Source organism: Diabrotica virgifera, chromosome 1 (genome assembly GCF_917563875.1).
Source record: "Diabrotica virgifera virgifera chromosome 1, PGI_DIABVI_V3a".
Lineage (NCBI taxonomy): Eukaryota > Metazoa > Arthropoda > Insecta > Coleoptera > Chrysomelidae > Diabrotica > Diabrotica virgifera.
In genome coordinates, this window is record NC_065443.1 from 75,821,242 (window position 1) to 75,833,604 (window position 12,363).

Genomic DNA, 12,363 nt, shown 5'->3' on the forward strand with positions numbered 1-12,363 from the left:
TTGTTGCCTTTTCACAGACAAAACTCATGTGTTTTGTAAATAATTTTTGTTCGTCTATTATAATACCTAAATATCTTGTTTCCTTTTTTCTTTTTATTGTTTTCCCTCTAATTTTTATAATTGGATCTCTTTCTAAATTTCCTTTTATTAAACTATATGTTGTTTTTGAATCTGATATTGTTAATTTTACTTTATTCATCCAATCATTTACTCTTATTAATACTTCATTTGATTTATTTTCTAATTCTCTTCTTGAGTTTGCATCTATGATCAACAACAAATCATCTGCATATGCTATGCTTCCAAGCACTTCAGGATCTATAGTCAATTGTTCCAACAGTTCCTCTAGCATTACATCCCAGAACATAGGCCCATATACTGATCCTTGTGGACATCCTTTTGTGATATGTTTTGTCTTTTTTCCTGTTGGACAGCTTAGGGTTGCATATGTTGTCTTGACAGTAGTTTCTGAGACTTCCGTACAGATTCTTTGGAATCTCATTCTTCGAAGTCTTTCAAGAATGACGGCCACCAAAGATTGTCAAAAGCCCCAGACACGTCTATAAAGATCATTAAAACATACTTTTTTATGCTTTCATTTACTATTTCAAATACTTTATTTATTTCATCTTCTGTTGATCTACCTTTCCTAAAACCATACTGACCAGGATGTAATCCAATTTCTGTTCTTATTTGATTTAATTTTTTACATAGTAATTTTTCTTGTAATTTTCCCATTGTATTCAATAAATATACCGGTCTATATGAGATAGACCGGTATGTTTATAGTCATAGTCGGAGAGACAGAAGCAGATTTTGTGCGTGATAAGTAATATGGAAAAACTATACGGGGATATGTTGAATTAGTTGTGTACATGACTTTCCCCAACGGCCGGAAACCAGAGTTGGGGCCGAGGGTAGTTATAAGGGGTCAAAGTCGCGGTTTTTATTATTTATTTTGTGACGCTCATGATCGTGATCGAGATAGTGCACCAAAATTTGGGAATAAAAAGTAGGTCATGACGTAACTAATAAAATCTCTAGGGGCGGAACGCTGCGTGGCCGACAAAGGGGTTGGGGAAAGGGGGAATATAAAAAATATAAAGGGTTTTTTGCGGCGTTCGTGATAGAGATAGTAGACCAAAATTTGGGAATAAGTAGACCATGACATTACTAAGTAAAATCCCCAGAGCCGGAAACCAGAGTGTGGGACGAGGGTAGTCACCGTCTTTATTATTTTTTTTGTGACGCTTATGATCGAGATAGTACACCAAAATTTGAGAATAAGTAGGTCATGACGTAACTAAGTAAAATCTACAGGGGTGGCACGTAGCGAGGCCGAGAAAAGGGTGGGGCAGGGGTGAATACAAAAAATATAAGGGTTTTTTGCGACGTTCGTGATTGAGAGAGTGCACTAAAATTTGGGAATAAGTAGACCCTGCCATAACTAAGTAAAATCCTCAGAGCCGGAAACCCGAGCTGGGGGACGAGGGTAGTTATAAGGGGTCAAATTCGCCGTTTTTATTATATTTTTTGTGGCGCTCATGATCGAGATAATGCACCAAAATTTGGGAATAAGTAGGTCATGAGGTTACTAAGTACAATCTCCAGGGGTGGAACGCTGCGTGGCCGATAAAAGGGTGGGGGTAGGTGTGAATATAAAAATATAAGAGGTTTTTTGCGACGTGCTAGATTGAGATAGTGCACCAAAATTTGGGAATAAGTAGACCATGACTTAGCTAAGTAAAATCCCCAGAGCCGGAAACCAGAGTTGAGGATGAGGGTAGTTTTAAGAGGTCAAAATCGCAGTGTGTATTTTTTTTGTGACCCGGCACAACATTTGTCACCCACGCAGCGTTCCGCCCCTGGAGATTTTACTTAGTAATGTCATGATCTACTTATTCCCAAATTATGGTGCACTATCTCGATCACGAACGGCAAAAAAACCCTCATATATTTTTACTCACCCCTGCCTACCACCCCTTTTTACCCCAAGAAGCGTTCCGCCCCTGGAGATTTTACTTAGTTACCTCATGACCTACCTACTCCCAAATTTTGGTGCACAATCTCCATCATGAGAGCCACAAAAAAAATAATAAAAACCGCGACTTTCACCCCTTATAACTACCCTCGTCCGCCACTCTGGTTTCCCCCTCTGGGGATATTACTTAGTTATGTCATGGTCTACTTATTCCCAAATTTTGGTGCACTATCTCAATCACGAACGTCGCAAAAAACCCCTTACATTTTTTGATATTCACTCCTGTCCCACCCCTTTGCCGTCCACGCAGCGTTCCACTCCTGTAGATTTTATTTAGTTACGTCATGACCTACTTATTCCCAAGTTTTGGTGCACTATCTCGATCATGAGCGTTACAAAAAAAAAATAATAAAAAACGGGAATTTGACCCCTTATAACTACCTTTCTCCCCCACTCTGGTTTTCGGCTCTGGGGATTTTACTTGTTTATGTCATGGTCTACTTATACCCAAATTTTGGTGCACTATCTCAATCACGAACGTCGCAAAAAACCCCGTATATTTTTTATATTCACCCCTACCCCACCCATGGCCACGCAGCGTTGCGATACTAGAGATTTTTCTTAGGTACGTAAGGACCTACTTATTCCCAAATTTTGGTGCACTATCTCGATCATGAGCGTCATAAAAAAATAATAAAAACCGCGACTTTGACCTCTTATAACTACCCTCGGCCCCCACTCTGGATTCCGGCCGTTGGTGAAAGTCATGTACACAACTAATTCAACATATCCCCGTATAGTTTTTCCATATTACTTATCACGCATAAAATCCGCTCCCAGCTCTTAGACTATATGTATCCAACACGATGTATATCGACTGATTTCTACGTATGTACCTACCTGAGTGTTACTGCCAATATTTCTCTGCACTTAAGGAGTTTCTGAATTGCGTATTTTCTTTTCCTATGTGAGGTCGTAAGATTTCCACCAACTCATCAAAAGATTTGATTGATATGCGATAATATTGAAAAAATTTATCATTATAAATACGAATCTTTTCGAAAAACCTCTGAAAGTTTTCCATTGAATCACGTTGGGAAAAAATGGATGAACCCATTGCTGGTGATTCACTGGTTCTCTCTACGTTCCCTCCGCTTCCAATGCAGAAATTGCTAACAATTTCTTTTTTAAAATTTTTTGAGACATCGTAACACGCTTATAAACCGCAGCAGACTAAACACATAGTGTGACAGATCGGTCCGATGCGTTTCCACCTCATCGTGTTAAAACGCAAACACATGGCATCGCACTTATAGTATAAACTTGTTAGTCTAAAAAGTATACAGGGTGTCCCAGACTAATTTACCCACGCTATAATATCTCTTAAACAAAGAGAGATTTTCGAATGGGACAAAAAGTGATCTATTCTACTTGTAATACACTTTAATATGGCGTACAAAAAAATCATCCCCTAAATATTCATCCCTTAGTTACAACCCCTAACTTTAATTTTTTTAATAGCACCCTGTATATTTTTTTATAGTTTTGGATGTGGTCTTTTATTGTCTATTCAACACATTATTTGAAAAAAAATCGGTTTGTAAATAACCAAGAAAATATCAGTTTAGTTTTGTTAATTATATGTCCCAGACTAATTTATACATAACAGGCTATATTTCTTAAACGAATAGAGATTTTCGAATGGGACAAAAACTGATCTATTACATTTGTAATACACTTTAATATGGCGTAGAAGAAAAATATCCCCTAAATATTCATCCCTTAGTTACAACCCCTGACTTTTTTTAAATAGCCCCCTGTAAGTTAGGGATGAATATTTAGGGGATGAATTTTTTCTATGCCATATGAAAGTGTGTTACAAATGGAATAGATCAGTTTTTGTCCCATTCGAAAATCTCTATTCGTTTAAGAAGTATAGCCTGGATAAATTAGTCTGGGACACACAATCAACAAAAATAAACTGAGAGTTTCTTGGTTATTTGCGAACCGATTTTTTTTCAAATAATGTGTTGAATAGACGATAAAAGACCACATCCAAAAATAAAAAAAATATACAGGGTGCTATTAAAAAAATTAAAGTTAGGGGTTGTAACTAAGGGATAAATATTTAGGGGATGATTTTTTTGTACGCCATATTAAAGTGTATTACAAGTAGAATAGATCACTTTTTGTCCCATTCGAAAATCTCTCTTTTCAGTTTTTCGACGAAAAAATCGACTTTTTTAGAGGGTTTTTTGAGAATACCTCGAAAAATACGCATTTAATCAAAAAAACTGTTGATATCAACATTATATCTTTTAGTAACACAAACCAAATTCTTTTTCTGTAATATCTTTAAGACCAACACAAACCGAGATACGGCATGTTAAAAGTTAGCTTTTTTCGTCAAATGCATAATTTGAAATATTCAAAGCCAAATAACCGAAAAACTTTGCATTTTTAGAGGAAAACAATATCTTTTTTCAAGCATGCAGTTAGACCTTTCAAAAAATAATAATATAAAGTTTCTAGCATGAAAATTAAGCGACTTATGATCAAAAAGAGCTCGGTACGTGCTTTTCTCTATGATAAAATCAGTGAAAACAACCCTCTAACTACCCTCCTATACCTGTCATTTCATTTATATTTGCATTATAAATACACCCAAGAAGATTGACCTACTTAAAAGGCCTAATTTTAGAAAAATTAGAGTTTAAAGAAAAACAGATTTTTTGTAATTTCCTATTTTTCACCTTTTACTTCAAAATATCTCCGAAAATACTGAAGATACAAAAAAAATTATGGACTACAGTAAATTGTAGCATTTTTAATAAGTAAAATTCTTTTGTGCATAGATTTTCATTAGAGTGAACAGTTAGCGAGATACAGCTGTTTAAAACCTCTATTTACGAGCAAACACCCCCTTATTCGAGCCTTTTAAACCCACCGCAATTAAAAAGTAAGAGATCTTAAGGAATTTGGTTTACACATTCTTATAACTCTTCAAAAATCGTACAAAATCATCCTATTATTTGTATTTGTACATATTTGTAAATTCGTATTTTTGTGTAAATAAATGTTTTTGTAATTTTTTAATTCTACTTTTTTCCCGTATAGATCTATTAAATTATCTACTTATAACAATTGTTATGTTATTAAGGGTGGTTTTTAAGGGTTGACATATTATATCCTAAGTCCTAAAGTATAAAACAATCATTATTTAACCAATCAAAACCAAATTTTACCCATATTAAAGTTTACAATGTTTTTATAAAATTTTGATAATAAGGGGTAGGTTACACCCCTAAAAATAATCATCGCCCTTAAGCATAATATAGAATATGAAGTACAGGGTGAGATGATCCTAATCCCAAATTTTTATGTAAATCGATGCCAGCCGAAATTATTCTTTTAGGATAAGTAAATTTTTTATATATAGCTCCAACAAGGCTGGTTTTAAGGGTTAAAATATTATGATAGTATATCTTAAAGCATAAACAATCATTATGTACCTAATAAGAACTAAATGTTGACAATAATAAACTTTAAAATGTTATTTTATAAATTTTTACAGTTTTATTAATATATATTTTAGTTTATAAATCTACAAAGGGGTAGTTTTTACCCTTAAAAAAAACAAAAACGTACAACGGCTCAATATAGAATATGAGCTAGAGGGTGTAGTGAGTACAATCCCCAGTTTCTGTACAAATCGATGCTGGACGAAGAAATTGCGAGGTTTTGCCATTTTTTCAGTTTCATTTCCTAGACTAATAATTTTAAAGGAAGCTTTTACTTTACCATTCGCACTTATTATTTTCCATTTTGTCTTTCCAAAATACTCTTTTAACTACTCTTAGTGTTCCCAAAGTTTTTCACAGAATTTTACGTTTTCTTGCCTTAATTTTTCGTTAAATACTTCTAGAACTTCATTATAAGCAAATAAAATTAGTATTTTTTATAAATAAATAAAAAAAGTCTTTTTTTTCAGAATTTATGGAAATGATGACTGGAGACTAAAATGGAGACGTAGCCAAATTGTGTTAAAACTATAGTTTATATTTTTAAATATCATATAGTTTAATTGTTATACCAATTTTTAAATAATAAAAAGTAATAAAAGTTTTTTGTTTTATTTGTATACTAATAAAAATATAACATTTGATCGAAGTGCTGTTTTAGATAATATCCATTTATGAATAAAATACGTAATCAGTAATTAATTTTGAAAATTTAAAACTTAATGGAGTAAAATTTTTTCAGATTTTTTGCTTTTAATATTTGATCCATAGGAGATACGAAACAAGATACGATCCATTCTATGGCTCTACAGCCCAATTAGAGCCCTGGCCTCTCTCATCCAACCTCTCCATTTGTTACGGTTTATAGGAATTTACGAGTAGTATGGTATAACTATACCCAAACCCAGACATCCAAAGTGAAAGTTATCCTTCAATACCAAATTGTTCTATATCGTCCACATAATGTTCAGAAAAAAGTCACACCATTTTGAGCGTCGGGTTTGGGGGGAGGAGAGGGGGGAGAAATCGGTAAATTCGTAGTTTTTTACGTTTTTCGTCAATATTTCTAAAATTATGCGGTTTAGCATGAACAACTTTCTGTACAAAAATGTTCTACATTCAATTTAAAATAAAAAAGGTCCTACGCATAATCCTTCTAAAATTAACGGTTCCAAAGTTACGGAGGTAGTATATTAGTCCAAAAAAGGCCTAACCCAGATATCCAAATTAAAAGTTTTCCTCCAACACCAAATTGTTCTTTATGGTCCATATATTGTTTAGTAAAAAGTTACATCATATTGAGCGTCCGGTTGGGGGGGGGGGGGAGATGGGACAGAAGCCTGTAAATTAGTAGTTTCCTTATGTTTTTCGTCAATATTTCTAAAACTATGTTTAAGCGTAAACAATGTTCTATACAAAAATATCTACATAAAATTTAAAACAAAAAAGGTCCTATACACAATTGTTATAAAATCAACGGTTCCAGAGTTACAGAGGGTGAAAAGTGGAGGTTTTCAATACTTTTTATATTTTTTGGGCAATTTATAATATTTTACTGATGAAAGAAATTTTCTTTAACCCTTAACTACAGACATCCCAATATTATCACGTAACTACAGACTCCCGGTATTTTTTACCGGTCATTATAAAATAGAGTCAAAATATAAAGTTAATAATAAAAAACAAAAACGTTTTGCATTATGTGTTTTTATGGAGTCTCTAGATATGGGAAAAATGGTAAAATGAGTGATTTTAATAATATAATACAAGATTTTTGAAGAATAATCTATTAAACCAGAATTTTGGTAACATTTTTGGTCTATTGAAACAAACGACCATAAATGCTATGGACAAAAATTTAAACTTTCTTTTAACAAATAAACGTAACATAGAATCACAAAGGAAATATAAAATAGCATCCACGAAAATTTTTACATCCATGAAAAAAAATCTGCAAGGGGTAAAATTGTAATAAAATTAAATGGCAATTCCATTTTTGCAAAGTGGCCTCAAAATTTTTATCTTCAAATTTAACCTTCATTGAAGGTCCAGGATGTCTTCCACAGTCCATTTCTTTACTTTTTCCCCAAAAACACAAAAAAATAATGTAAACATTTCAGATTTACAAATATAGTACTCATATAAAAACACTCCCTTAACACAGACATCCGGTAATTTTTACCGGTTAAGATTTTTGATGTGTACCAGAAAAGAAAATATTGACAATACACAATACACGCTTTGACTAGCATTGTTATACAAACTGCCCGAGAGGTACAGAGACACATGAACTTGTAAGTTGTGAGGTTACCACGAAATCCACATTTTGGGAATGCCCGCCGGTAAAAAATACCGGATGTCTGTAGTTAAGGGTTAACAGGATTGTGTTTTGTAAATAAAATTTGCTATTTCAGTGGCCGATTGCATGTTAGTGATAAGCCCTTAAAGAAACGTCAACCTCACCACCCAAAATCATCATCAATTGCCCAAATAATATAAAAAGTATCGAAAACCTCCACTTTTCACCCTCCGTATGTCTGAAACCGTTGATTTTATAACAATTATTTTTTGTTCTAAATTTTATGTAGAACATTTTTGTATAAAATATTGTTTACACTAAAGCATAGTTTTAGAAGTATTGACGAAAAACGTAAAACAACTACTAATTTACCGATTTTTCTCCCATCTCCCCCCAAACCGGGCGCTCAATATTTTGTAACTTTTTACTGAACAATATGTGGACCATATAAAACAATTTGGTGTTGGAGGAAAATGTTTACTTTGGATGTCTGGGTTAGGCTTTTTTTTGGACCAATTATACTATACTACCTCCGTAACTTTGGAACCGTTCATTTTAGAAGGATTATGCATATTGCCTTTTTGTTTCAAATTTACTGTAGAACATTTTTGTTTAGAAGGTTGTTCATGCTAAACCGCATAGTTTTAGAAATATTGACGAAAATCGTAAAAAACTACGAATTTACCTATTTCTCCCCCCTCTCCCCCCCAAACCCGACGCTCAAAATGGTATGACTTTTTTCTGAACATTATGTGGACCATATAGAACACTGTGGTTTTGGAGGATAACTTTCACTTTAAATGTCTGTGTTATGCCATTATGTGGATCAATTGTATTATACTAGAGGTGCTTAGAAGAATGGGGACTGAGAGAGAACTACAGATTGTAAAAAACAGAAAAACAAGATACCATATTTACAGAGGAGAAAGATACAACTTTTACGACACTTAATGGAAGGGAAAATGGAAGGAAGAAGAGGTCAAGGAGGAAGAAAATGCTGCTGGCTGAAGAACGTAAGAGATTAGACAGGCATGGGCACATATTCGATACTAAGAACAGCCCAAGATTAAGAGCAATTTGCTGTAGTTACAGCCAACCTTCAGTAATGAAGAAGGCACCTTAAGAAGCAGATAGCCATTCTACTCCACGATCTACGATCATATCATCCTCTGAATAGCTTTCTCAATCTTACAATAGGTCTCTTTCCTTGCATTCTTGCATTCAAAATTTTTTTTGGAAGCCTGTTTTCTTCCATCTTAAATTGCCTCTCCATTGAAGACGCTCTCTCCGTTGTAGACGGAAATACTAAGATAGAGACGTTTCTTTATATAAATTATATATTTCATATTTGTATCTGATTCGCCACCTGTTGTTATTATTTATAGAGCTTATTATTCATCTCAAAACCTCTCTCAAAGATCACCTTGCGATTTAGAGATTTTTGGATCAATAAGTACCCAAGTCTCAACTCCATAGCTTACTATTGCTCGGATTATGGTCTTGCAGATTTATATCTTAGTTCTTTAAAGTACGTCTCGAGAGTTAAATATCTAGTTCATACCAGACTGTGCCTGCAAGCAAGCTCTGCATTATCAAAGTTGTTCTCTGAAATGTTCACTCCTAAAAAATAAAGCTATCGAATTTTTCTGCTAAAGTTGTCAACTTTAGCAGAAAGGGTCGTGTTTTCTTTCTTGTCTTTATTAATCGACCTATTTGTTTAGCATGTCATTTTAGTTCCATATACGTGTATGCAAAGCAATTTACCTATTGCTTTGGTTCTGCTCATGATATTTATATCATCTGCATAATATACTGCCACTTGCACTGACTTATTGATAAGTGTGTTGTTCATATTTTCTTATGTTTATAAAGCGCTAAATTAAACAGAGTTGGTGCCCACATATCATCATCATCATCATCATCATTAGCTTCTCTCGATCCACTGCTGGACATAGGCCTCCCCTGTTTGTCTCCAAAGTGTTTTATCTTGTGCTTTCTGTATCCAGTTTCTTGTTGTCTTTTGTAAGTCGTCTTGCCATCGTGTTGGCGGTCTTCCTCTGCTGCGTTTACCGGCTATTGGTCTCCATTCAACTAGTTTGCGAGTCCATCTTCCTTCCTTCATTCTGGCAACGTGCCACCCACCACCTTGTTAATTCTTGTGTTATTTGAAATGGGTCTGTCATCTCATGTTGTATCTGTATTTGGTCGACTGTTTCAGTTGTCGTCATTTGGATGGTACTTATTTCAAATTCAATTATTTGAAACGATACGCAATAACTCAAGGTTATAAAATAGTCTGGCATCTTTGAAATGAATAAATTTATAATCATGTAACTTTAGAATCCAAAATAACATTCTCTTCTGCATTTCTCTATGCCCTTGGGATCCTTTAGATTTGTATATCTCACCGTTTCTTGAGTCCCTACCATGTATCTTTTAAATAACAACCGAGGTTTTGTGAGAAATCTAGGCTTGGACTGGGTAAATTTTCAGATCCGGGAGATCTTAAAAAATTGGAGCAAATCCTGAGCTAGTCCGTAGTCAGAGATATAGCAATTACTCTTTTAAATGAGTTCCACCTAAAACAAGGTGTCAGGCCAAGATGCATACTGTCTGCACAAATATTTAATATATATGGAGACCATCGTATGAGGGGAGCTTGACAAGAATTGGAAAAGAGTATTAAAATGTTATGAATAATTAAGATAAAAACACTCTGGTCTGAACTTTGCTCTGCACGCTAAAGTGTGTCAATTTGAAAAGACACCACCCTCTATAATTTTTGGTCCCTATAAAAAATCTAAAAATATGCAAAAACAAGTCAAATTTTTTTATGAGGAGGGCATTTTACAGACCAGTTTTCAACTAAAATACATCAAGCCTCTAGCGGGGGCGGACACAATCTCCATAATCTTTAATGGAAAGGGGGTTGAGTGATACCACTCTTTAAAGGTCGTTCAACTACCTTGTCAGAAATATCACATATAGTGCAGTCACTGAAAGCAGATTTGAGCTATTACCTCCGATTTCGTTGAACCTCCATCGATTTTTATGAAAATTGCTGAGTAGTTAGAGGATACCTCAAGAAAGAAAAGTGGTATGGTGCCAACTTGCGCGTTTTGCATTTTAAATACATACACCCTTTTTTTAACAATGGTAAAAATGCAGATTTAAGCATTCGGGCGTAAGTAATCTCGTTTAATTAAGTAAAATAAATATTTTTTAACATTTATATGCATGATTTATGACTTTAATTATTATTTTTTTAACGACAAACGAGTAATTGGACTTTCCCGCACCCTGTATACATACAAAATCTCTGTTACAAAATTATTTTTGAAGAAAATGTTATTGGTTTTTTAACAATAACTTCGTTAATTTTTGATGATATCAGACTTATCCGATATCTATTTCAAAGATAATTGCAAGAGCTATAACATTGTATTAAATTTAATCTTCTAAATACCTTATTTTTTCAAAGACAACAGGATAAAGGGCCCCGGTTACATGGTTCTCGCAGTAAAATTTAGTCTTTAAAAGTTTATATCTCGGATATTTTTTTTCATACAAAAATAAAAAAAAAACAACAGTAAAAGCTTTGCCAAAAATTAAACTAAAATTTCATTCTTATATCGAGTATTTTTGGAGTTAGTATCAAAAGAAAATGAAATTTACGAAAATTTGAAAAATTCTGATTTTCTTTAAATCATTTTTTTTTCTTCAAAAATATGCATTATAAACTGGTCAAAATTTTTGAGGTCATTACTTCTGTTAAAATAAAGGAAGTTTTATATGGATTGCTATAAATTTTAATTTTTGTGGGAATGATATATTTTTATTTTTCACTTTTTCTTAAAACAAATTGAAAGGTTCCTATTTATCATCATAACTTGCTTAATTTTGATAGTATCGACTTCATCTATAGCTTTTTTGATAGTTATTTCTGAGTACATATTTAAAAAAATGTTTATGATTAACTATTTAGATGATAAATAAGCCACAATTAAATTGAAAAAATAATTTTATTAACGTTTCGACGTCCAAATCGGGTGTGGTTGTCAAAATACAAAATACTACTAAATTAAACAAAAATGTTGTTGCTAAGTAAAAAAATTCTTCTAATAATTTATTTAATCTGACTCATTTATATTGGCAATTCAGACGTATATTATACATTTTAAATTAGAAGACTTTAAAATGATATCGCCAATATTTATGAGTTGGTTCCTGGGACGAATTTACTAAAAGATAGTTCATTCTATTACATGAAATCAATCCCAACTCAAGAATATCCGTCACAAAAATCATAGCATGTGATCTGTCTTTAAAAAGACAACCAAAAGCACGATGACAGTAAAATTCTCGCGTTAGAGATTCCATAGTAAATCACGAGGGAAAACCAGGAAAAAACCTCGTGATACTATCCCGACATCGTAAGTATTTGGTCTTACATTTAATTTACTTTCAAAAACTAATACCAAATTCTAACTTTAATATGTTTAAATTATAAATAATATTAATAATACATAGATATACAATAAGTAATACTAAAATATAAAATA

The 12,363-nt window shown here is 33.1% G+C and overlaps 1 protein-coding gene across 2 annotated transcripts in view; it reads left to right on the top strand.

The window, feature by feature from the left end:
* The window catches only part of LOC114330237 (troponin C), a 164,591-nt gene extending 158,487 nt beyond the window's left edge, over window positions 1-6,104 (top strand). For both annotated transcript variants that reach the window (XM_028279560.2, XM_050641701.1), the window contains exon 6: window positions 5,973-6,104. In XM_028279560.2, coding sequence (XP_028135361.1) covers window positions 5,973-6,001 — 29 coding nt within the window. In that variant the 3' untranslated portion in view covers window positions 6,002-6,104. The remainder of the gene's footprint in view (window positions 1-5,972) is intronic.
* The last annotated feature ends 6,259 nt before the right edge of the window (window positions 6,105-12,363 follow it).